General features: G+C 43.5%; 1 protein-coding gene across 2 annotated transcripts in view; it reads right to left on the bottom strand.

The window, feature by feature from the left end:
• Nucleotides 1–601: 601 nt before the first annotated feature.
• Nucleotides 602–27334, bottom strand: part of OLFM3 (olfactomedin 3) — a 351159-nt gene continuing 324426 nt past the window's right edge. For both annotated transcript variants that reach the window (XM_040359921.1, XM_040359920.1), the window contains exons 3-6: nt 22153–22308; nt 18653–18872; nt 3366–3472; nt 602–1895 (exon numbers count right to left, since the gene is read on the bottom strand). In XM_040359921.1, the coding sequence (XP_040215855.1) occupies nt 1218–1895; nt 3366–3472; nt 18653–18872; nt 22153–22308 (1161 nt within the window). In that variant the 3' untranslated portion in view covers nt 602–1217. The remainder of the gene's footprint in view (nt 1896–3365; nt 3473–18652; nt 18873–22152; nt 22309–27334) is intronic.

The raw sequence follows: 27334 nt of genomic DNA, 5'->3' as shown, positions 1-27334 counted from the left end.
GGCATTAGCTTTGTGGGGGTTTGCCTTACTGACCAATAGAAATATATTCAGAGGGAGAAGTTTTCATAAAATGTAACCTGTGGCTTTACATATGTTTAACATATGCTCTACTGTATTTCAACTGTAATCTATTTTCTTTATGGTACAGACTATGTATGAATGTTATCAAAATTGTAATACATTTATATAACTTAACTGTTCTCTTCTTGACTTTGTAAAGTGCATAATGCAACAGCTCTTCAGATAGATACCAAAATAGTCAAAACTAACACATAAGCCAGTGTTTGTGAATTATCTTATACAGTAAAACCTTGGTTTGCGAGCATAATTCATTCCAGAAACATGCTTGTAATCCAAAGCACTTGTATATCAAAGCATTTTTTTTACAGGGTGTAAAAGAGAAGAAAGGCACCTCTAAGTGTAGCAATAAGTTGCTAAATGTTGTACCTTCATTAAATGTAACCGTATTGCTACACTTAGAGACTCCTCTTGTCTTTTTTATACTCAGTTGTGACATGACGCTACTCTTATATCGCTTGTATATCAAGGTAAAATGTATTAAAACGTTTTGCTTGTCTTGCAAAAAGCTCTCAAACCAAGTCACTCTCAAACCAAGGTTTTACTGTATATCTAAATATGACCTATTTCATGTATTTAAAAATGTATTTTATAAATATGAGATGCATTCTTTCCACTATGCTCTTTATCCTAAAACAAGGATTTTTATATATGTGTAAATATGGTTTCATCTTTTTGTTGTGGACTGAGCATGTAAATGATGAGATTTACATTCCTCTTGCATCTGTTTCTTCAGTATCATCATCTCCCCCGAACTCACATTATCCACTACATTGCTGTTTTTTGCCTCTAACTGCTAGGTATTGCTACAAATATATACCTTATGAAAAGACAGGTTCTTATATGCACTTCTAGTTTGGTGCTCTATACAGCTAAAAAATCAATATAAAAACCAGTTGCCTTCCATAAAACATCTGTAAGCTGTACTTAACAGATTGTTGAGTTTTGCATGACGACTGAGATAGCTATCTCAGAAGAGAAAATAAATATGCTGTAACAGAAGGATTATCAGCTAATACATGTGAGATGTCACGTTAGAGTGAGCATAGACGATGTAGACAAACTGGATGGAGAAAAGTAGAAAAAACTATATACAGATGAACAAGGGCTCCTCGGTGGAAGGCTTGTTGTGTTGAATCTCACACATCACTGTCCGTTTTAATGATGTGAAAAAGCGTGACATTAAAAAGCACCTGATGTCCATTGTTCCAGGCATACAGGGCACGATCTCGAGCATTGTAATCCAGCATAGATATGTGAAAGTACTGATTATGAAAGGGAATGTCCATATATTCATATGTAGAGGACTTGGTAGAATATGAGTAGTAGACCTTCGCCCCAGTGAGATGGTTATTGGTGACATACAATGTGCCGCAAATCATAAAGGACTCTCCAGCACTCCTCTTAGGATATCCTGTACTCCAGCTTTTTAACACCTCTAATGTATCCTGCCGTAATTGGCTTATAACAATATTGCCAGCATTCTGGTTGGTAGCATAAACAGCCCATAACCCAAACTCATCAGCCATGAGATCAATGTCAGAGTAGCCACCCCATGTGTAAGGATATACGTTGTTGAATCCAGCATTGTCCAGACTACGTTGGGACAAAATCTTCCCTGTGCTAAAGCTGTACTTAATAATGATGTTGCTTTGGTACTTGTTGAAGTATAGTGACCCATTATACACTAAGTGGCTGGTGCCGGCCCATTTCACCGGTAGTGTGTAAGTCCTTGACTCTGCCCCAGTGACAAAATCTGCCATTGACTTATACTCACGTACAATCTTGCTGGTTGTAAATCCTTCCATGTACCAGACCTGAAAAGATGTAATAAATATAAAAGAAATAAAAATATTGCATTTATTGAGCCTCAGCTGAACCAGCTGCCCCCACTTCTTTTAGACATATATGTTAAGATTTAAATTTCTGCTGTCTTTGAATAATATATTATATTTTTAAGATTAACAAACACTTGACAGTAAATTATTGCAATTGTTATTAGCAGAATAAGAAGTAGGAGTTTTCCAGTCACTTTTCTAGCACCTTATCATATACCAGTAGTACTCTTCTAAGCTTACAGTACATGTCTACGAGCATAGAAACTGTAGGTCCTAGCACCCAGGACATCTGCCCCAGGTTCTGGTGCAGTAATTGTTAAAAAGTAATATTCAGAGAATGACTAACACATTTCAACCTTTCTTGAACTTTGGTTATGAAATGTCTTGCTTGATTTTGTATACATATTCTCACACCTCCATTGGGAATAGCAAATTACCTATCATAATTCCTTGAAATAATTTTGGGTGGTAAATTTAGTGAATTTGAGAATCTGCTACGTGTCTGAAATTAGTGAGCTTCTATGTTTACCTTCTAAAAACTGTGTACTAATGGCTCAGCACTGAGGAGGTACCTTGATATGGGGGCACCCCAGGCGAGCCACAGCTCTGTGTGTCCATTCAGACATGGAGCGTTTCGACCCTGCTCCCTTTCTCTACTCATTCGTTCACTGACTTTGATTGACAGCAGGGGGAGCCAATAGCGCTGCTCTGCTGTCTCAGCCAATAAGGAGAGGAATCCCGGGCAGCAGAGACACTCCTGCAACATTGTTGGATATAGATGGGGCTCAGGTAAGGTATTAGAGGGGCTGAGGGGGGCTACTGCACACAGAAGGATCTTCTTAATGCACAGAATGATAAAAAGAACTCCGCCTTTACAATTTCTTTAAAGGGGTTGTAAAGGTTTGTTTTTTCTTTTCTAAATAGTTTCTTTAAGCTAGTGCATTGTTGGTTCACTTACATTTTCCTTCCATTTCTCTTCTAAATTTTTTGTTTCTTTGTCCAAATTTCTCACTTCTTGTTCCTCCTCAGTAAACTTGACACCATCAGAAATTCCGACCTTATGTATGCCCCATCTGAGTTTTTCCATCGGCTATTCCGAGGAATTCCGTCAGAGTTTAGATAGAGAACATGTTCTCTTTTACTCTGATGGAATTCTGCCGGAATTCCGATGTGAGTTTGGCCGGGCAAAAGCCTGATCGTGTGTACGGGGCATAACATAACCTCTTCTGTAGATAACTGGCTTCCTGGACTATACGGTACCTTCATTCTCTAAATGCACCATAGACAGCAAGTAAACTGCTATAGGAACTGATTAGAAGCCCAATATAACTTTAAAAATATATATTTTGCTGTTTCATTTATTATTGTTATTTCTGATATCTTGATTATTTATACAGTGATTACCTAAAACATTGTTTTTCATTTTATACTAATTATGACAATACATACACGATTATTTTTCTCTGATGCTATAGGATCTGTCATCCATGCTCCAAACCTTGGCCCAGATGCCTTTATAGTAATAGGACCTGTAATCTTCATCAGTCTTCCACAAGCTACAAAATGATGAAAAATATGGGCTATGGTTACGACATTACAGAGAATAAATACATTTTTTTTCTTACCCACAATTTGCTGTTTCATAAAATTTCTCTAAAATATTATATACAGGAAAATGGGGCTCCATTCACAAAGTGGTATCTACTGCTTTAAGGTATGTGGTAAAACATTTAAAAAAAAAAAACACCAAAAAATCCGCGCTCATGGATATCTACAATGACGAATCACCCAAAATAGTATAAAGATAAAGAAAAATAGTTGATGTAAAAATGTTGGAATTTTTTGGTGTTTTTTCTGTATGTTTGGTACTTCCAGGTACCACGAATTCCGCAGCACTGGACTGTCCACTCCATATCCCACATAAGAGTCTTTATGTTGACATTTTGGGACATTAGTCTTTTCCCATAGAGCGCTAGTGAATTTTTTGTGTATATGTAAAACATTTTTTGGCATTCACAAAAAAACAGTTTTAAAATACTGCATTCAGTATTTGTCTGAAATATGCAGTATTTTTTATACATGTGCACACTGAAATATTTTATTTCGAAATTTAGTTTTCGTCCGAAATTCATTTTTATTTATTTTGTTTACGGTAGTTAAAAAATGCATTAGTTCGAAAATCCAAATTAATTAAGGTTGAATCTGTCATTGAAGGCTTATGGTGTCTGTCGAATGTTCTAAAAATATTTGACGGAGCAGCTAAACTGTACATTCATACATTTCTGGTTAAATGTTCCGCCTACAAGCTATAGAAGAATTCTAATGTTGTATGACTAGTAATAATTATATTTATTGTGGCATCGTACAGTTTAGCTGCTTGTCGAATCATCTTAGAACTTTCAACAGACACCATAAGCCTTCAATGACAGATTCGACGTTTGTATGTTTTTTGCTGCTTCGTCGAATCTTCGCCATTCATGTCGAATGGTCTACCCCAACACTGTCTCTATAATGTCAAATCTTTTCTCTCTATGTCGAACCTTTCCTCCCTATGTAGAATAATCTTGGACTAATAGAGTTAAGTTTGACACATTTTTGGGACCATTCACAATAAATATGCATATGTACAAGGGACACACTATCGGTCTCCTTTCCCTGACAGGATGTGGATCTCTGTGTTTACACACAGAGATCCACGTCCCTGTCTCTATAACTGCCGATTGCAGGTACCTGGTGAACATTGGGGCTTGCCAGGCACCCGCATCGGCATCTAAATGACGAAGCGGGCACGTGCACGCACGTCCCCCAGTGGCCGGTAGGAGCCGAGGACGTCAATAGACGGCCTACCGGAATTGTAGAGCCACCTTGTGGCCATCATTCTACAGGGTGGGCCATTTATATGGATCCACCCGGGTGGGCCATTTATATGGATACACCTTAATAAAATGGGAATGGTTGCCACCATGGTCACCACCCATCTTGAAAAGTTCCCCCCCTTACATATACTAATGTGCCACAAACAGGAAGTTAATATCACCAACCATTCCCATTTTATTAAGGTGTATCCATATAAATGGCCCACCCGGGTGGATCCATATAAATGGCCCACCCTGTACAATGGCTGGGATGGCAAGTGGTTAATGTGGTTAATGTATAACTATAGGCAAAACTTTTTTTTTACCATTTTTGATGGAGTAAGGCACCTGTCAGTTCTTTTTTTATTTTTTTACCATCTGTGTCCCCATTGGAAGATTTCCCCTCTATTAATTTTCTGGGGACAACCCAAAATGTGGGATTTTCTTTTACTTTCACTTTCAATGATAATGGTAAACAAATAGAGAGGGGGAATCTAATAGGGGCACAGGCAACAATTAAAACCTGACAGGTGTTCTAATCCACCTCCACTCTACCCAAAATAAATTAAAAAAAAAATCCCTTAGTTATACTTCAAGTAAATCAGCCTCAATGATTTCCATATTTCCATATTTAGGTTTCTAAGCATTACGGTTGAGAGAACTGATCCAATATGCTACGCAACACATGATAAAAATACAAGTACTGCATATATTAAGTGTATGTTAAATTACAATATTTATAAAAAATAAACGTTGCCACTTCTATTTGCACAAATCAGTTTTCACAGTCATTGGAGAGAAGAACTTAAAGACCCAAATGTTTCTCAGCTGATACCTTTCAAAATAGAAATTTGTTATACAGTATGTTCTGCCAATTTATACCAGTTCTTAAAATTTTTACCTTTTACTGTAATCAGCTTGGCAGGGCAGGTGAAGGGGAGCTGTACAGGTTCAGTGTTTATTTCAGCAGAAATATTCTAAATTGCCCCTAGGTGGCATATTTTTACAGCATACTGTACTATATAACACTGTTATGGTGCTAGGTGTGTAGAGGAAAACAAAACTGGCTGGCCTGTTAAAAATTAAAATGCTACTGTTGATTGCACAAGCTCTGCTCCAAAAAGGTACTAGTCCACAGAGGTAAATTGTCACACAATTAGCAGGGCTCAAAAGTAAGGTCCATGCAGCAGTTTTTATATGGATCACACCCAATCTGTTTTGAAGAGATTGTTGCTGGGGGCATGGGATCTATTTTACTGCTTTTCTGGTTATCATTACCAAATTCAATACAAATCACTTAGTACCACAAGTGTTACTTGGTTCTGTATTCTCTAAAAGGGGCAGTACTGGGAAGTGGGTAGGGGCTGGAACCAAGGAATAGTGCAGGAGGTGGTTAGGGAGTGGAGACAAGGGATGATTCGGAAATGGGTAGTTCCTGCACCTATTGTCTGAGAAAAAAGGGGATTTTTAATACAGCTTACCTGTAAAATCCTTTTCTTGGAAGTACATCACGGGACACAGAGCGGCATATTCATTACTATGTGGGTTATATGGAGTACCTTCAGGTGATGGACACTGGCAATCTCAAACAGGAAGTCCCCTCCCTATATAACCCCCTCCCATAGGAGGAGTACCTCAGTTTTGTAGCAAGCAGTATGCCTCCCAAAATGGTCCCTATAAGAGGGGTGGGAGCTCTGTGTCCCGTGATGTACTTCCAAGAAAAGGATTTTACAGGTAAGCTGTATTAAAAATCCCCTTTTCTTTCTCGTACATCACGGGACACAGAGCGGCATATTCATTACTATGTGGGATGTCCCAAAGCAATGCTTTAATGAGGGGAGGGAGACATCTTCCCAAGAAAACAGGATTTAATTAGAGGTACACTCTAAAATAATAATAATAAATCCAACTTAGTCAAAAAAGAATAAATTTAAATGTAAATTCAAATCAAGGGTGCCCCCGATTCCGAGGGTCTTAAATCGCAGCCTGCAGCACTGCCTGCCCAAAGGCTGTATCAGTATTCCTTCTTACGTCCAACTGGTAGAACTTTGTAAACGTGTGGACTGAAGACCAGGTTGCCGCCTTGCATATTTGAGCCATAGAGATCTGATGGTGTGCTGCCCAGGAGGCGCCCATGGCCCTGGTAGAATGAGCCTTTATTGATAAAGGAGGAGGCAACCTCTTCAAGCCGTATGCCTGATTAATTAACTGTCTAATCCACCTCGAGATGGTGGATCTTGCAGCCGCCTGCCCCTTCTTGGGCCCGTCCGGCAAAATGAACAACACCTCTGTTTTCCGAACCTTCTCTGTAGCTTTAAGATAGGCCTTCATGGCCCTGACAATATCTAGGGTATGCAGCAACCCTTCTTTTCTAGACGTAGGTTTCGGAAAGAAGGAAGGTAGAATCAAATCCTGGTTTAGGTGAAAACCGGATATAACCTTCGGCAGAAAGGAAGGATGAGGACGGAGAACCACCCTATCCTTATGCAGAATAAGATATGGTTCCTTACAAGATAAGGCAGCCAATTCTGACACTCTCCTGGCTGAAACTATGGCAACCAGAAATACCAATTTCCTTGTTAGTAAAACCAAAGGAATCTCAGCCAAAGGCTCAAAGGGTTGCTTCTGCAAAGCTGATAGAACAAGATTTAAGTCCCACGGACAAATTGGCGACTTGATCGGAGGATTACTACGTAAGACCCCCTGAATGAAGGTCTTAACCAGCGAGTGGGTGGCCAACGGCCTCTGAAACCACACTGACAGAGCTGAAATCTGTCCCTTAATTGTGCTTAATGCCAGGCCTTTATCCACTCCCAGCTGGAGAAAAACTTAACACTCTATCAATGGTATACTTGCGAGAAAGCCATTTCTTGGACTCACACCAGCCTACATAGGCCCTCCAAACCCTGTAATAAATTATTCTGGAGACCGGCTTTCTAGCCCTGATCAGGGTAGAGATAACCTGTTTAGACAGACCTCTACCCCTGAGAATCAGGGATTCAGCCGCCAGGCCGTCAAATTTAGACGCCGTAATGCAGGGTGGAGGATCGGGCCTTGAGAGAGTAGGTCTGGTCGTAGAGGAAGAGTCCAAGGGTCTTCTACTGCCATCCTCAAGACTAGTGAGTACCATGCCCTCCGGGGCCACGCTGGAGCAACCAGGATTACTGGCTTGTGCTCCATCCTTATCCTGCGCAGCAGGCGGGGTAGTAACTGGAGAGGGGGAAAAGCATAAAGGAGTTTGAACTGATGCCAAGGGCAAACTAACGCATCGGTTCCGCAGGCCATCGGGTCCCTTGTGCGGGACATGAACCTGTCTAGCTTCTTGTTGAACCTCGATGCCATGACATCCACGTCTGGCACACCCCACCTTTGGCAGATTGTCTGAAAAACCTGGGGATGTAGAGACCATTCCCCTGGCGACATAGTTTGGCGACTTAAGAAGTCTGCCTGCAGGTTGTCCACTCCGGGAATGAATATTGCCGATATGCAGGGCACATGAGCCTCTGCCCACCGAAAAATCAAGCTCACTTCCTTCTGAGCGGCCTGACTCTTGGTTCCCCCTTGGTGGTTTATATATGCCACAGCCGTGGCATTGTCTGATTGTATTCTCACCGGGAATCCCTTCAATTTGGATGTCCATGCCAGGAGGGCTAGCCGAGCAGCTCTGAGCTCCAGGATATTGATGGGCAGCTGCTTCTCCGCCGCTGCCCAAGTACCTTGGCAAGTATAACCATCCAAGACCGCTCCCCAGCCTTTTAGGCTGGCATCTGTGGTCACTATCTTCCAGGCTATGGGGCTGAAGGATTTCCCTTTCAGCAGATTCTGAGGGTTTAACCACCAGCACAGACTTTGCCGGGCTCTTGATGATAGAGCTAAAGGAAACTCCAAGGCCTGTGCTTTCCCGCTCCAAGCCGCCAGAATGGCTGCTTGTAGGATGCGAGTATGGCTCTGTGCGTAAGGTACCGCCTCGAACGTAGCCACCAGCTTGCCTAGTAAACGCATACATAGGCGAATAGTTGGTTCTTTTTTGCTTAGAACCAGCTGAATTATCTCCTTGATAGCTTTGACCTTTACCAGGGGTAAAAATCCCGTGAGGGCAACCGCTTGCTCCAGGCAAGCCGGTGAGTGATCTATGATCAAGAGATCGTCCAAGTATGCTAGGACCGTGACCCCTTGGATTCTTAGATTGGCTAAAATTGGAGCTAGAACCTTCGTAAACACCCGGGGGGCCGTAGCCAGCCCGAAAGGAAGTGCCACAAACTGGAAGTGAAGCTGAGCCACCGAGAAGCGTAAAAATCTTTGATGTGGCTGAAAGATCGGTATATGAAGGTAAGCGTCCTTTATGTCTATGGAAGCCAGAAAGTCGTCCTTCTGGAGCGCGGCGGCTGCTGACCGAACCGATTCCATCCGGAATGACTGAACATTTAGGTAAACGTTTAAACCTTTTAGGTCCAAAATTGGTCTGACATCGCCGTTGGGCTTTGGTACGACAAATAGATTGGAGTAGAAGCCTAGTCCTTGCTCTTGGACTGGTACCTCTACAATCACGCCCTGGCAGAGCAGACGATCCAATGCCGTTAGGAACGAGGCCTTTTTTGCTGGATCGTTTGGTACCCTTGACTCCTGAAAATGAGGCGGCGGAAACTTTAGAAACTCTAACTTGTAGCCTCTGGCCACAGATGACTGGACCCATCTGTCGGGGATGTTGGCTTCCCAAACTTCCGAAAAGAGACGAAGCCTTCCCCCCACTCGAGTGAGTGGGGGCGCCCCTTCATAAGGCAGACTTAGGGGCTGGCTTTGTTGGTTTGCGATACCATGGCCTCTTGCCCCCAGGGGCCTGTCCCTGTGACTTATTGTTAAAGTTAGATCGCGCAGGAGGCCGTCGATACTGCCTGGAATTTGAGGGCCCCGGGACAGGGGAAATCGGCCTTTTAAAGGCAGGACCCCGGAACTTCTTTTTGACTGGTAGGAGGGTACTTTTACCACTCGATATAGTCTGAATGTATTTATCTAGATCTTCTCCGAAGAGTCTTCCCCCATGGAAGGGAAACCCTGCCAGAAGTTTCTTACATGGGGGCTCGGCCGCCCAGTTCTTTAACCATAAGAGCCTTCTCATATGCACTACTAATAGTGATAAACGAGATGCCTGCTGGATGGAGTCCTTTATAGCATCCACCGCAAAGCATAAAGCTCTGGGAATATCAGATAGCTCCTCTGCCTGTTGGGCAGGGATGTCTTTCAGCATCTGTTTAGTCTGGACCTTCAAAGCCTGACAAACTCCGATAGCAGCTACTGCCGGCTGTACCACTGCTCCTGCCGTAGCAAAGGAAGCCTTTAAAAGTGTCTCTAAACGTTTATCAACCGGATCCTTAAACATTTGTATGTTTTCTACCGGACAAGTTAATGTTTTATTTACGCACGAGATGGCTGCGTCCACAGCTGGGGGCGCCCATTTTTTGGAAAATTTCTCTTCCATGGGGTAGCTAACAGAAAATCTTTTAGGCGGCAAAAAGATTCTGTCCGGTCGTACCCAATCTTGGTAAATCAATTCCTCCAACAGAGGATGGACCGGAAAAACTGCGTTATTCAAGGGGGCTTTTAAAGAGCCCAAGGAGGAAACTATCGGAGCCCGAGGCTCCGGTAAGGGCAACTTAAATGCCGATCGGACCATGTCTGTCAAGGACTGGATCCACAGACTTTCTGCTTGGGAGGCAGAGAATGGTTCCTCCACAGTAGAATCCTCAAGCTCTGAACCTTCTAGGTTCTGGTCCACCAGGTCCTCCTGAGATTCTAAGTCCCCTAGGGAGAGAACCTCCGTATCTGAGTATACACACTTTGGTGAAGGGGACCTAGTCCGCTTTTTGTCTGGCAACGAATTAGCGATCATAGCTGCCAATCTGAAGACCTGCTTCAAATAACAGAGGCGAAAGCCCGCCTCTTTAGGATCGCCCTACGGCTGCAGAGCGGCAATTTCAAAAACCCCGGCCAGGTAGGACTTAAACACAGGCCTCTTAAGGACACATTTATAGCCCTGAGACAGATCTCCAAAGAAGACCTTCCCAACCAGCGGGGCAGCAGGTAGCCAGTAAAGAGATGCCTAGACAAGGGGATCCAGTCATGGGGGGAAAAGTTAGATCATCCAGACATAACAGACATAGTGACCATGGTGCCAATGCAGAGCATACTCAGGCAAACCCCCCGCAGATCTCCCCTGGAGAGCCCACTGTCGGACCAAGTCCCGCAGACTCTCCACTTACCTGCTCCATGCCGCAGGACGTTTGCCAAGCAACAACAGTCCAATCTTCTCCCATCTCCGTGGGTAAAGTAGTAGACCATCAGGTACTGGGGTCCTAGGAAGGAACCGACTGGCCTGGACCTATATAGCACCCTGGCAAACAGGATACTTTTGGCTTAGGAAAAGCTCTAAGTCCTGGGCCCAGGGTCCATCCCTCTAGAGAGGGCATTATAGGCAAAACCCCACGGTTTGGGGCCCGGGTACTGTCCACTTTGGCGCTGAGGCACTTTGGACAGATCCGGTTAGCCCGCCTTAATCCCAAGGATACAGAGGCAAAGCTAATCCATGACCAACACCTAAGACACTGGCGAAAAAACTGAGGTACTCCTCCTATGGGAGGGGGTTATATAGGGAGGGGACTTCCTGTTTGAGATTGCCAGTGTCCATCACCTGAAGGTACTCCATATAACCCACATAGTAATGAATATGCCGCTCTGTGTCCCGTGATGTACGAGAAAGAAAAAGCCTGGCACAGATTCATACTTCAGCAGAGGCTACAGGATACCCCACTCACCAAACAGGCTACAGGGCTACAAATTAATAGCATACCTCCCAACATGTTGAGATGAGAATGAGGGACACCTACTAGCAAACGTATGTAGGCATAGGACATGCCCCCTGACACGCCCCCTTAAAGGGGAAATAACAAAAAAGTTAATTAAATCCACAAGTGCTTTTTTTTACCAATACTGTTCCTTTATATTGGGTTTTAAAATTGAAAAATGCAGCAATTTAGAATTTGGTTGAAAGTGTTTGGATGAAGCGTTTGTTACCCCAAAACTGCATATTCCTGATATGTGCCTGCTGTACCATATACTTGTATGAGAAAGTATCCTGTTCTCTTTGTACTGTTGGCGCTATATAAATTCTGTATAATAATAATAATCTACTAACTGTGGATTTTTCGTATTGTCACATCCATATATGTTATTATAAATGTAGCACCCTGTCCTAAACAGGGGTGCACGCTAAATGTAATCATGCTGGGTGATAGTCAGCCCAGCTAATTGATCATGCACTTGCTCATTTGGTTTTTCCTATAAGCTCAGCCTGGCTATTTATTTTCCATTCTTCCAGTAGATGTCACTGGTACTTTTGGCATTACTGAGAGGATACACAGTGGACTTGAGTTATTCACATTGGGGTAGATTCAGAGAACAATTACGCCGGCGTATCCATAGAAACGCCACGTAATTGCTAAGCTGCTGTATTCAGAAAGCTAGATACGCAGACATTAGCCTAAGATACGACTGGCATAAGTCTCTTACACCGTCGTATCTTAGGGTGCATTCTCACGCTGGCCGATAGGTGGCGCTCCCGTAGTTTTTAGCGTAGAGTATGCAAATTACCTACTTACGCCGATTCACAAACGTACGTGCGCCCGGCGTTCGTTTTTTACGTCGTTTGCGTTAAGGCTTTTTCGGCGTAACCTTGTTCCTGCTATTAGGAGGCGCAGCCAATGTTAAGTATGGACGTCATTCCCGCTTAGAAATTTGAATTTTTTATATTGAAGCCTGAGTCTGCAGGACAGTAATGGGTGTTCTACCTATTTCCTCCTGGGATTTGGGATTTTGGGAATCTGTGAGCTAATAATTTGTTGACTTTTTCCACTATTGGATGAAAACTACTCCATGAGGTGAAACATTAGCCCTCCCTGTCTCTGGGGGTGCTCCACCTGCCCCATGACGTTAGGGGGTGCTACACACAGCTATAATATAATTATAGTGCCATATCAAGGCCTGAATATTAATTTGGTGCCTTGTTCTTTAAAATTGGAAGGGGAGCTGATGGTATGATTTACTACAAACAAATAGGCTGTTCACTTTGCAAGTAAATTTGCACTTTGAAAGGATATTTTCCCCCTAAGTTAAAAAATGTGAGGAAGGTGTGCTGATGTCCAACATGCCATCCTGTTCAAGAAAAAATGCTGTTTTTTTCTCATGGCATGTGATTTAGTATTTATTGCAAAGTGAGTATTCACCTCATTCAATAACCTAAGAGACAATTTTCTTGCAAAAAATTCCATTGCAAAGTGAACATTAACCGCTTCAGCCCCCGGAAGATTTTACCCCCTTCCTGACCAAAGCACCTTTTGCGATTCGGAACTGCATCGATTTAACTGACAATTGCGCAGTCATGCGCCACTGTACCCAAATAAAATGTGCATCCTTTTTTTCCCCACAAATAGCGCTTTCTTTTGGTGGTATTTGATCACCGCTGCGGTTTTTATTTTTTGCGCTATAAACAAAAGAACAGCGACAAATTTGAAAAAAAAACACAGATTCAAGAAGCAATTGCGCCCGTGTAACCATAGGTTACACGGCGCAATTGCTTACTTGCTCCGGTGTAACGAGTGCTCCTGATTCAGGAACCTCATTACACTGATTGCAGCCTAAAATCTGCGTGGCATAAGGCTCTTATGCCACGCAGATTTTAGGCTGCATTCTTGCGTGGGCCGCTAGGGGGCGCTCCCATTGTGATCAGCGTGTAGTATGCAAATTGCATACTACCACTGATTCACAAACTTGCGCGGGCCCTACGCAAGCCAGGTACAGAGTTTCCGTACGGCAACTTTAGCGCAAGGCTGCCCCTTCTAATAGTAGGGGCAGCCAATGCTAAAGTATAGCCGCCGCTCCCGCGACGTGAAATTTGAATTTCACGTCGTTTGCGTAAGTGATTCGTGAATGGCGCTGGATGCCATTCACGTTCACTTTGAAGCAAATGACGTCCTTGCGACGTCATTTGCCGCAATGCACGTCGGGAAAGTTTCCCGACGGAGCATGCGCTGTACGCTCGGCGCGGGAGCGCGCCTAATTTAAATGATTCCCGCCCCCGGCGGGATCATTTACATTGCGCGCGCTTACGCCGGTCAATTTTGCCGGCGCGCCCTCGCAATTTACGGAGCTACTGCTCCGTGAATCGAGGGCAGCGCAAAATATTTGCAGGGGGCGGGGCAAAATCGCTGCCCTGCTCCCCCGCAAATATCGCGCAAATGTACCTGAATCTGGGCCAATATCTTTTACTTTTTGCTATAATATCCCATTTTTTTTCCTCAGTTTAGGCCCATTTGTATTCTTTTACATATTTTTGGTAAAAAAATTGCAATAAGCGTATATTGATTGGTTTGGGAAAAAGTTATAGGGGCAGATCCTCAAAGAAATTACGCCGGCGTATCTGTTTAGCTTTTTCCGACGATCCACGAACGTACGAGCGGCCGTCACATTCTTTTACGTCGTTTCCATTCGGCTTTTTCCGGCATAGAGTTAAAGCTGCTATCTGGTGGCGTACTCAATGTTAAGTGTGGCCGTCGTTCCTGCGTATAATTTTGAAAATGTTATGTTGTTTGCGTAAGTCGTCCGTGAATGGGGCTTGACGCCATTTACATTCACGACGAAAACAATGACGTCCTTGCGACGTCATTTGGAGAAATGCACCCTGGGATTTTTGACGGACGGGGCATGTTCGTTCGGCGCGGGGACACGCTTCATTTAAATGAAACATGCCCCCTACTCGCCGCATTTGAATTCCGCGCTCTTACGCCGCGAGAAATACACTACGCCGCCATAACTTACGGTGCAAATTCTTTCTGGATTCAAACCAAAGCCAGGTAAGTTACGGCGGCGTAGTGTATCTCAGATACGCTGCGCCGGTGCAGATCTTTGAGGATCTGCCCCATAGTGTCTACAAAATAGGGGATAGAATTATCACATTTTTATTGTTTTTATTTTTTTAAGTAATGGTGGCGATCTGCAATTTTTATCGGGACTGCAACATTATGGCGGACACATCAGACACTTTTGACACATTTTTGGGACCATTGACAATTTTACAATGATAAGTGCTATAAAAATGCACTGATAACTGTAAAAATATCACTGGCAGGGAAGGGGTTAACACTAGGGGGTAATCAAGGGGTTAAATGTGTTCCCTCTCTGTGTTCTAGCTGAAGGGGGGATGGGACTGACTTGGGGAAATGACAGATTGCTGTTCATACATATATGAACAGACGATCAGTCATTTCTCCCCGAGAGAACCGGGATCTGGGTGTTTACACACCCAGATCCCGGTTCTCGCTGTGTCACGAGCGATCGCAGGTGCCCGGCGGTCACCGCGCCTGCCGAGCACTCACATCGGCTCTGGGGGCAAGCAGCAGGCGCGCACCCCTAGTGGACACAGGGTGAAGCGACGTAACATAACGTTGTTCCGCCCAGCCGCGCCATGTTGCCGCAGTAGAAACTGCGGCGGCTGGTTGGCAAGTGGTTAAGTAAATCAATCCTACGACTCAGAAGGAATGTAGCTTTTAATAGCACACAACTTTATGTATAATTTAATCACCAGGTAATCTTAGTGCAGTATTTGAAATGCATAGAAAGAAAAGTCTATGGTGTGAAATTGGCATGAATCATCCTTGCAGAGCTCTTGCACCCATCTTTCCTTGCACTTAAGCCATGACAGCATATGTTGCAGTAACATCATTAATGACTTAAGATATCAGCTTATGAAGGATAGCTATGGAGGTATTTGTATTGGTTGAAAAATATGTGTTCAATTTGTATTTCTCCAGAGCTATTTGTAGGCCATTCTATCCAAGCTCTTCAATGAGTTCTGGAATTGGCTTTGCTGTAACATAACAATAAAGTAACACATGGCTGAACAGTTCATTTACTGTTTCTTGTCAACTGTTATGAGTGTCCTTCAATGAAATTGTTTTGAAAACTCCATTATACATTTTTGTACAAGCAAAAGAAATAAGTGGGATGCTAATGATGACAATGGTGACATGCCTTCCATTCCCTGTACTGCAGTAGATCAAATATTTTATAGATGTTCATATATACTGTATAATATACAGTATACCACAAAAGTGAGAACACCCCTCACATTTTTGTATTTTTTTTATATAATTTCATGTGAAAACACTGAAGAAATTAAACTTTGCTACAATGTAAAGTAGTGACTGTACAGCTTAACACACAGCCATTAATGTCTAAACCGCTGGCAACAAAAGTGAGTACACCCCTAAGTGAAAATTAATGTCCAAATTGGGCCCAAAGTGCCGGCAGTACTCATGCATCCACAAACCATGACACTCCCACCATCATGCTTGACTGTAGGCAAGACACACTTGTCTTTGTACTCCTTACCTGGTTGCCACCACACACGCTTGACACCATCTGAACCAAATAAGTTCATCTTGGTCTCACCAGACCACAGGACATGGTTCCAGTAATCCATGTCCTGACTCCTTAGTTTGCTTGTCTTCAGCAAACAGTTTGTGGGCTCTCTTGTGCATCATCTTTAGAAGAGACTTCTTTCTGGGATGACAGCTATGCAGATCAATTTAATGCAGTGTGCGGCGTATGGTCTGAGCACTGACAGGATGACCCCCCACACCTTCAACCTCTACAGCAATGCTGGCAGCACTCATACATCTATTTCCCAAAGTCAACCTCTGGATATGATGCTGAGCACATGCACTCAACTTCTTTGGTCAATCATGGCGACGCCTGTTTTCTTAGTGGAACCTGTCCTGTTAAACCACTTTATGGTCTTGGCCAGTGTGCTGCAGCTCAGTTTCTGGGTCTTGACAATCATCTTATAGCCTAGGCCATCTTTATGTAGAGCAGCAATTCTTTTTTCAACTCCTCAAAGAGTTCTTTGCCATGAGGTGCCATGTTGAAGTATGGGAGTATGAGAGAGTTTAACACACCTACTCCCCATTCACACCTGAGACCTTGTAACGCTAACGGGTAACATGACACCAGGGAGGGAAAATAGCTAATTGGGCCCAATTTGGACATTTTCACTTAGGGGTGTACTCACTTTTGATGCCAGCGGTTTAGACATTAATGGCTGTGTGTTGAATTATTTTGAGTGAACAGCAAATTTACACTGTTATACAAGCTGTACACTCACTACTTTACATTGTAGCAAAGTGTCATTTGTTCAGTGTTGTCACATGAAAAGATATAATAAATCATTTACAAAAATGTGAGGGGTGTACTCACTTTTGTGAGATACTGTATATATACACACACACACACACATATATACATATATATATGTAGCGCTGACATTCTTGTATATTGATGTGTGTTTGCATACTTTAATACAACGTCTATGGACATTGCTATGTTTAAGTATTTGGAGCCATCTAGTGACCAAATACTGGTAATGCAGAGAGATGTTTTGTTTAGTATTTTGGTTGCCTTGGAGACGAGGAGAGACCCAAATACTGGAAATGCAGAGAGATGTTTTGGTTGAGGATTTTGGTTGCCTTGGAGACGAGGGGAGACAGGAGTGTAAACAAAAGCCTTCTGGAGGCTGATGCCGAGCTGCTGGGGAGAAAAAGGCTGAGCTCGGAGAGCTAGAGAAGTGGCCGGATTGCAGAGACCGAGGGACACTCATCCGAGCATCAGAGAACCGGATCCATCCAGCGGAGCTGAACAGAGCTGACGGAGAAGCAAGTTGCAGTCACAGGACCCTGAACAAAAGTTACTACCCGGAGCTCCGATCCAGTGGGTGAGCGGGTCACGACCCACAGTTTGCTAAGTTTACACACAGACTCATATACAGGCCTCACTGGGATTTATAGTTCCACAGAGGAGCAGAGGAACTGAAACTGAGAAGGCTTGAGGCCTATCTAATTTGACATTTCAAGCGATTTTAAAATAGTTGTTGCATTTACACCAGGAGCATTTTCACTTCAATTTGACTCATCAAAACTGTGGATTACAAATCACTTTAGCTAGCGAAGAAAAGAAGATAAAAGACCAAGTACTTTAAGTGAGATCTCACGCATAGCTAATAAAGTAGGGGAAGCTCCCAGGTATAAAATGTTTATGTATATTGTTTTCAAAAAGCTTATGTTTAAATCAATTGTGCTGTCGTCTTACGTTGGGATGACAGCACAATTACTGTAATCACTTATTTGCATATTTCACAGTAAAATATATCTCTGGTTAAGTATCCAGTTGTTGTGGCGTACTGTTTTTCTCACTCCAAATGCAGTCAGTGGATCCTGGGGTTATAATACAGGTATTTTGTATTGTCGTACATTGTATTGTATTGCATTGCATCACAGCTGTGCCAAGGGGATTGAGCCAAGTTAGTGGGGTTTATTAGTAGAGTGCAGGCCCAAATTAAACCAGCAGCTCCTTCGGGGGTCAGTGCTACATATATATATGTATATATATATATATATATATATATATATATATATATATATATATACACACAGTATATCCAGCAATAGGGTGAGATACTCATTTTGGCTCTGTGTTCAGTTGTAGGAGAATTTTCACGATGGGCTCCTAATAATCCACCACCAATAAAAACACAGGGACAACATCTCAAATGCAAGTAAAATATATATATACAGTATATTGCACTTGTTCTTCTAGGATTCACCTGCAATTAGGAACCTGTCTTTGGGTATTTTACTTTTCTTGATTTGAGGGTTGGAGTGGTAACAGAGAAACTGGAGTTCGAATAGTAAAAAAGTAGCAACAGAGCTTGTGCAAAGGTAAAGAAATCACATATGCAAGAAAAAAAAATATATAATCATATAAAGCATTTTGATTTACTTAGTTTTTTCATGCAATCTCTCAGTCGGGTCTCCAGTCCTAGAACCCGTTGATGCAGCTCTTCGTAGTCAAATGCCCCTATCTCATGTTGGATGGTTGTGAGAATACCAGTCAAATTTCTGATCTCCTCTTTAAACTGTGTAATTAGCCGGGCATCTGTCTTATATTGTTCCAAAACTGGAATTAGTGGCTGGAGCTCATCCATCTTTTCTTTCAGATCCTAAAATAAATAAAGGATTTAGATAACATCTTAACAGAATGTGTCATTACATTTATATGCATCCCATACTACTTCATAGGAAGGTGCAATATTCTTACAAAAAACATAAAAGTTTTGAAAAAAATGCAACATTTTTTACTTTGTGCTATAATAAATATCCCCAAAAAATATATAATGTTTTTTTATTTTACCTCAGTTTAGTCCGATACATATTCTTCTACATATTTTTGGTAAAAAAAAAAAAAAATCTCAATAAGTATTTATTGATCGGTTTGCGCAAAAGTTATAGCGTCTACAAAATAGGGGATAGTTTTATGGCATTTTTATTAATATATTTTTTTTACTAGTAATGGCGGCGATCAGCGATTTTTATTGTGACTGCGACGTTATGGCGGACACATCAGACACTTTTGACACATTTTTGGGATCATTGTCATTTTCACAGCGATCAGTGATATAACAATGCACTGATAACTGTGAAAATTACACTGGAAGTGAATGGGTTAACCACTAGGTGGTGCTGAAGGGGTTAAGTGTGCCTAGGGATGTGTTCTAACTGTAGGGGGGATGGGCTGTGTGTGACAAGACAGTGATCACAGCTTCCGATTACAGAAAGCAGTGTACACTGTGCTGTCATTAGGAAGCCTGGAGAAATGCTTGTTTACATCAGCATTTTCCCCTTCTTCCTCACCGTGACACGATCGCGGGTATGCCTGCTCACATCGAGTCTGCGGGACCTGCGGTTGGAGTCATGGAGCTTGCGGCGGGCGTGTGCACTGCCGGCGGCACGCGCGTGTCTACAATTCCGCTTCTTAAAGGGGACGTATATATACATCTTTGTGCCTACCTGTGCCATTCTGCCGACGTATATCTGCGTGCAGCTGTCGGCATGTGGTTAAAAATAAAAAAATTTCAGGACTTTTACAGACTTATGCCGCGTACACACGATCGGACATTTCGACAACAAAACCGTGGATTTTTTTCTGACGGATGTTGGCTCAAACTTGTCTTGCATACACACAGTCACACAAATGTTGCCGGAAATTCTGAACGTCAAGAACGCAGTGATGTACAACATGTACGACAAGCCGAGAAAAGTTCAACAGCCAAAATTAAGTTCTTCTGCTTGATTCAGAGCATGCGTGGAATTTTGTGCGTCAGAATTGTGTACACACTATCGGAATTTCCAACAACAAAAGGTTGGAACATTTGTTGTCAGAAACTCCGATCGTGTGTACACAGCTCATTTTGGCTCAACTTGGCTCGCATTCACACCCAGTCAAGCCTCCTGGACAGCTTCTAGCATGTCACATGTCCCGGATTGCGAGTTGAGTTCCGTGCTGAGCTGAGTACACAGCTGATCTGGCTCTGTCTACATCCACACTGGCTACATTAACAGGCACTGGTGAGGCTGAAGATGGGCACTGAGCAGGCTGCAATGATGGGCAATGGCAAGGATGGAGATGGGCACTGATCAGGCTGCAATGATTGGCAATAGCAAGGCTGCAAGATGGGCACTGAGAAGGCTGCAATGATGGGCAATGGCAAGGCTGCAGATGTGCACTGAGCAGGCTACAATGATAGATAATGGCAAGGCTGCAGGTGGGCACTGAGCAGGCTGCAGTGATAGGCACTTCTGAGGCTGCAAATGGGCACTGATCAGACTACAATGATGGACAATGGCATGGCTGCAGATGGGCAATGGCGGATCTGCAAATGGGCACTGATCAGGCTTCATTAATGAGCAATGGTAAGGCTGCAGATGGGCACTGATCAGGCTGTATTAATGGACACTGGTCCTTATTTTGCTTCAAAGTCCGTTATTTAAAATGTATGTTTTTTTCCTGAAACATCCCTCTTAAAATCAGGGTGCGCGTTATACTCCTATGCGTGTCATATGCAGATAAATACGGTATATTTGATATCTTAAATGCTTTATGCTCTATACATGTTTGTTTTGATCCCAAAATAGCTTTATTAGGGATCGTACCCAAAGTAATACTCCTATTCGAAATGCATGAGCTGTGGTTGCGGACTATGTATATGTCCCGCAAACTCATATTACAGAAATGGATTTCAAAAACTCTGCCAACAATTGCTCAGTGGATTGATGCGATCAATAATAACTTAAAGCGGGGGTTCACCCTAAAAAAAAATTCTAACATTACATTCAGCTCACTACCGACATTGACACTATGCAGATCTTTTTATTTTTTTTGCTGTACATACCTCGTATAGCTATTTTCTTAGCCCGCTTCCGGGTAGTGAATCCCGCGGGAGTGGGCGTTCCTATGCAGCAGTTAGTGATTGACGTGATGACAGAAACTCCCCCACCCGTCGCATAAGGAGCGGCGCGAGTTGCCGAAAGAAGCCGAACGTTGGTGCGCAGGCGCCGTATAGTGCCGACTCTACGTTCTTTCGGCAACTCGTGACGCTCCTTATGCGACGGGGGGGTAGTTTTTGTCATCATGTCAATCACTAACTGCTGCATAGGAACGCCCACTCCCGTGGGATTCACTACCCGGAAGCCGGCTAAAAAAATTGCTATACGAGGTATGTACAGCAAAAAGAGAAAAAAGATCTGCATACTGTCAATGTCGATAGTGAGCTGAATGTAATGTTAGAATTTTTTTTTAGGGTGAACCCCCGCTTTAAGAAGGGAGAAATTGACATATAAACATAGGAAATGCTTCAAAAATTATCAGAAAATTTGGTCTAGATGTCTGGACTCCAATTTCTCTATGTAACTAGAGAAATATATGATTTACTGGTACATAGAATTACAAGGCTTGCTCAACTTAATCTGGAAATTGCATGATTCATTTTTAATAGAGGTGTGTTTTCATTTCTCCTTTTTTTTATATAGGTTTTCTTGTCTTTTTATGTTTTTTTTTTTCTTTGTAAGTTGTAAAATGTTTCTCAATAAAAATGAGATGATTTAAAAAAAAAAAAAGTTTATGTGTCCCAAAACTTTTGGTAATATAGTTTATTTCACATGTATTTTTCTTTTTCATTTCTACAATTTTAATATTTTATTTTAAAGCATAATAAATACAAATAAAGAAGAGATAGAAAGAAAGATAGATAGATTGATAGATAGATAGATAGATAGATAGATAGATAGATAGATAGATAGATAGATAGATAGATAGATAGATACCCCATACATTGCCATTAACATATTACTCATAGCTGCACACTTTGTTAAAATGAAACTTGTATTTGAAATTAAGGTTATACATAGTACTGTATAGATCCATATTCATTTCAGTGTTCTTACCTGAAAGTGGCGAGTTAATAGATTTTTCCGGTCCTCTTCAATTTGCCGAAATTTAGACCTTAAACCTTTCATTTGGGTCTCCATCTTCTGTACATACTGGAAATCTCTTTGTGTGCGGAGATTCAACACCTCTATTGATTGTGACATATTCTGCACCTGGAGGGTGTATTACAACACAATGGTACATATTAAATATTTGATATTTATTTTTTACAAAGAAGTTTATTTAGATAAGCCATGATAGCAAAACTGAGAAGTATTCTAAAAATATTGCAATCATTTTGTTGCTATTTTTTTTCTTAGTGTCCACCATTCTAAATGAAACTTACCATATAAATCTAGCATATAACATGCTGTATCTCCCACACATATTTACAATTTCCTACGATAATTCCATTACGCAGAACCTTGGTGATAACTTAAAGGGGTTGTAAAAAAAATTTTTTTCCCTAAATAGCTTTCTTTACCTTACCTTAGTGCAGTCCTCCTTCACTTACCTTATCCTTCGATTTTGCTTTTAAATGTCCTTATTTCTTCTGAGAAATCCTCACTTTCTGTTCTTCTTTCTGTAATTACACACAGTAATGCAAGGCTTTCTCCCTGGTGTGGAGAAAGCCTCTTAAGGGGGGAGGGGGCGAGCAGGAGTGTCAGGACGCCCACTAATACACAGCTTCTTTCTCTATATGCAAAGTAGATAGTGTCTTGACACTCCTGCTCGCCCCCTCCCCACTCAAGAGGCTTTCTCCACACCAGGGAGAAAGTCTTGCATTACTGTGTGTAGTTGCAGACAGAAGAACAGGAAGTGAGGATTTCTCAGAAGAAATAAAGACATTTAAAAGCAAAATCGAAGGATGAAGTAAGTGAAGGAGGACTGCACTAAGGTAAAGGAAACTATTTAGGGGGAAAAAAAATCCTTTACAACCCCTTTAATTATTTAAAACCATACCTAGCACAATTTGTAATGGCCCATATCTGGGCACAGTTTTAGAGCCGGTTCACACTGGGGCAGCACGACTTGCCGAGCGACTCGGCAAGGCAATCTGCCAACGACTTCAGGGGACTTGCAAAATTACTTCTGTATTGAAGTCAATGCAAGTCGCCCTGAAGTCGTCCCAAAGTAGTACATGAACCTTTTTCTAAGTTGGAGCGTCTTGAGTCGCTCCTATTAGAACGGTTCCATTGTACAGAATGGAGCGCAACTTGTCAGGCGGCTAAGTTGCCTGACGAGTTACGCCTCTGTGAACCGGCTCTTACTGTATAAAGCTACATTGTTTTGTCACATAGTATATCATTTTAAAATTTCTGTTTGATGCAAACACCACAGTATCATATCAGGACCCCCAAAACATAGGCAACTCAAATTTAATAAGCAATATATTTTGCCAAGTCTCATACACTTATTTTACTTGTACATTTTTTTTCCTAGCACAAAGTTTCCTGCGTATTGATCAGTAAATATTTTTTCCAGTACCTGCTCCTGGTGTGTCCTCAGAGGCAGATTGGATCTGAATGCAGTGCATATTTATGCACCTGTGTGAACGTTAGAACCTCTGGCAGGTTTTTACTGCCAACTATAATCTCCTTGGGGAGATTTTTCTTCACTTACTATCCCAGGTAGAAAATGTCAGAAGGACAAAAAGTACTACAACATTTTCTAAGGGAAACAGAGACAATAGTAAAAACACTGGCCCAGATTCAGGTAGATTTGCCCATTAGTTACACAGGTGATTTGCTCTGCGCTGGGGCAAATTGTAAAGATTGCCACCTGATTCAGGATTCCTTTTGTCTGGTAATTTGCTCCTTTGTAAGGCAAAAATCAGGGCGCAAGCCAGCGCAAGTGAAAGTGGGTGTGCCCCTATGCAAATGATCTTTTTTCCACTCAGCAGTGGTTTGCGCTGGGCGCACGCATGCGCAGTTCTGGCGCTCCCGTCTGCGCATGCGTGAAACTGCACCTGTCCTATTTTCAGGGCAAATTATGCCCACCTTCTTGCACTGAGCAAATAAATAGGGGCAGACCTGTGAAGGTTCTGTGCAAAATTACATCCTGGTTGTTCCACCCCCCCCTGAGCAAGGTCATTTTGCCCTTTGTTGTGAGATGGCACCTCCCGGCCAACAAAAAAAAAGGAAATCTAATTTTGTGGCAGCTGAGATGGAGATACTGCTTGCGGCACTGACGCGCCATACTGGTGTTCTTTATGGGTCTGAACGCAAGAATACCACCGTAGCCCAAAGGAGGGCAATATTTGAGGCTATAACCTTGGACATAAATGCCCTGGGCATTGAGGAGCGTACCTGGGAGGACATTCATAAGAAATTTACGGACATGCGTCGTCGCGTCAGGGACAAAATTGTCCTCATCAAAAAGCATAGCAGGGGCACGGGAGGAGGACCAGCCTGCTCTTTGCGAATCAATCCGGAGGAGGAGGTGATCGCTCAGAGTTTAGCGCTGGAGCAGGTGGAGGGACTCCCAGGCTATGACTCCACTGTTGGGGACTTGGGGACTGGTACGTTTTTTGTTTCTCATATTCGCTGTGTTTCATGGGAGGGGGTAGAAGTGAACATATGAGTGGGTAGAAGGGAACATGTAACAAGTTTTTGTTTCTCATATTTGCTGTGTATCATGGGAGGGGGTAGAAGTGAACATATGAGTGGGTAGAAGGGAACATATGATAAGTGTGTTGCTCCAGCAACATTTTTGTTTTGTGTCATCCACAGATGTTGATGATGAGGCTGGGCCGTCGTCGGCTGTAGGGTGACCCACGCCATCCCCAGAACATCATGGGGTCCAGGCATGCCCCCTGCAGATACTGGGCATGTTGGTGGAGGAGGATATCGGCCAGAGTCCATCTAGGGTGGCGGAAGTGGTGGAGGAGTCCGTTATACTCAACCTGGAGGAATCTGTGTACCTCCTGGACGATCCCACCATCCCTGACCGACCCACCACCCCCCTGGCCATAACGTCATCCCCCTCCAGGGCAAGCCCCTCCAGTGTCCCTCCCTCCAGTGTCCCCCCCTCCAGTGTGACCCCCTCCTCTTCTTCTCCCTCAGTTCATGCCCCAGCCTCTCCTCCAAGGAAGGCTCTCTGTAAAACTAGGGGTGTACCCTACAGCCTCCGTGAAGGTCTGAAGGAGGAGCAGGCCCGGCAGACCCACCATATAGGGGAGATGGTGGGAGACTTGAGGCATGTGGCGGACAGCCTGGCATCCTCCTCCTCCTCCTCTGTACAGCAGGCCCTCACCCAGCATGCTGACCGGGGGGACCGACAGACTGAGAGCCTGGAGGAAGTCAGTACAAACTGTGCTGCCATGGTGACCTGTCTGGTTCAGCAGCAGGACGCCTCCGCATTACTAACAGCAGAGGTGAGCAGGTTGGCAGGTGCGGTGGAGGCCAACACTGCTGCTGTGCGGGAGGATGGGAGATTAACCCGACGGCAGCTCAGGATCACAACCACCTGGCAGATGAGGATGTTGGGACAGACCAACAACGTCCTCAACCCCCTGGCCAATGCCATGGAGGGCATGCAGGCACCACCTGCCAGGAGAGAGGTAGTAGGGGTTGATGCTCCCCCCCCTCCATCCCCACCCCATGCTCCATTCCCACCCCATGCTCCATCCCCACCACAGGCTCAACCACGGCGTCTGAGGAGCCAGAGCCTTGGGCCAAGGATGTCCAAAAAAATAAATAAGTTATTACCTTTTTTTATTTATTTTTTTGGTGGCTCAGATTATGAGCTTGTTTTTTGTTTATGCTCAGATTATGAGCTTGTTTTTTGTTTATGCTCAGATTATGAGCTTGTTTTTTGTTTATGCTCAGATTATGAGCTTGTTTTTTATTTTCCTAATACTCAAAGTTTGAGTTTTTAATTTATTTTGTAGTCCCTACACATGGTGAGGAGTGTATACTACAGTGTGACTGGTGTGTGAATGGGGGGGGGGGTGTCACTCCTGCTGGAAAAGGGGTGTCACCCTCTGCCATGTGAAAGGTGTATGAATGGACAGCAACATAATTGGAGCCTTGACGCGGCGTTGCTGCTCCCTAATACCATGGGGTATCCTTGGGTCTAATCCAATTTTGGGTGCATGTGGGGTGTGTGTGCTAGGGACCACAGTGGTGTGCACGCGTGCATTCTACTTGTGACATGATTAATGTGTGTGTTTAACATGAAAAGAGACGTTCCACGAGACCACTCCTGATTGCTCTTCCCTCAGTAGACCGGGTAGAGTTACTTGGGGGGGGATTGTGTGGTTGGGGGGTCAGGTAATCACGTATGTCAATCTGCAGGCCCTTTCTCTCGGCAAAGTTGTGCAGAATACAACATGCCCCGATGATCTGGCACACAAAGTTTGGGGAATACAACAGGCATCTGAAACGGGACTTAAGGATGCCAAATGTGCGCTCCACCACTGCACGGGTACGTGAGTGTGCCTCATTATATCTTTCCTCTCCAGGTGTTTGGGGGTTCCGGAATGGCGTCATCATATGGGGTCCCAGTGCATATGCAGCGTCACCTGGAAGGTAAAAGACAGAAGGATGTTAGTCATGCATGTGCCCCTCGTGATGTCTGCATCATGGGGGGGACAGTCATACCTGACACCCATGTCACTCACCAACCAGCCAGTTGTCCCCATACATGTTCTGTGGGGATGCTGCTCTGACGGTAGATGAAACTGTCATGGCTGGATCCTGGGTGTTTGGCACGGACATGCCATATGAGGCCAAGGGCATCCACGATCACCTGGACATTTATGGAATGCCAGTGCTTTCGATTACAGTAGATATGCTCTAGTTCACGGGGGGGGGGGGCGTAGTGCCACATGGGTACAATCAATGGCACCCACAGTGCATGGGAATCTGGCAATTTGGTAGAAATCTGAGATTGCCTTCTGCCGCAGGTCATCCTGGGTTGGTTTGATGAACTGGTGGGACATGCGTCTCAGGATTGCAGGAATAACCTGGTGCACACACCTGCTCATGCTGGATTGGGACATCCCAGCCACCATTCCACCTGTGCGCTGAAAAGATCTAATGGCCAGGAAATGCAGGGTTGCCACTACCTTCACCAGTGGCTCCACTGCATGTCCACGATGTGTCTGGCTGGTGATCATGCAGGATTGTGGCTAATTCCAGGATGACTTCAGAGCTGAATCTAAACATGCGATACACCTCAATATCACTCATGTCA

The sequence above is a fragment of the Rana temporaria genome, chromosome 7 (assembly GCF_905171775.1).
Source record: "Rana temporaria chromosome 7, aRanTem1.1, whole genome shotgun sequence".
In the NCBI taxonomy this organism is placed as follows: domain Eukaryota; kingdom Metazoa; phylum Chordata; class Amphibia; order Anura; family Ranidae; genus Rana; species Rana temporaria.
Note: the sequence above shows the minus strand (reverse complement) of the source record. Positions and strands in the feature narration are given on the sequence as shown.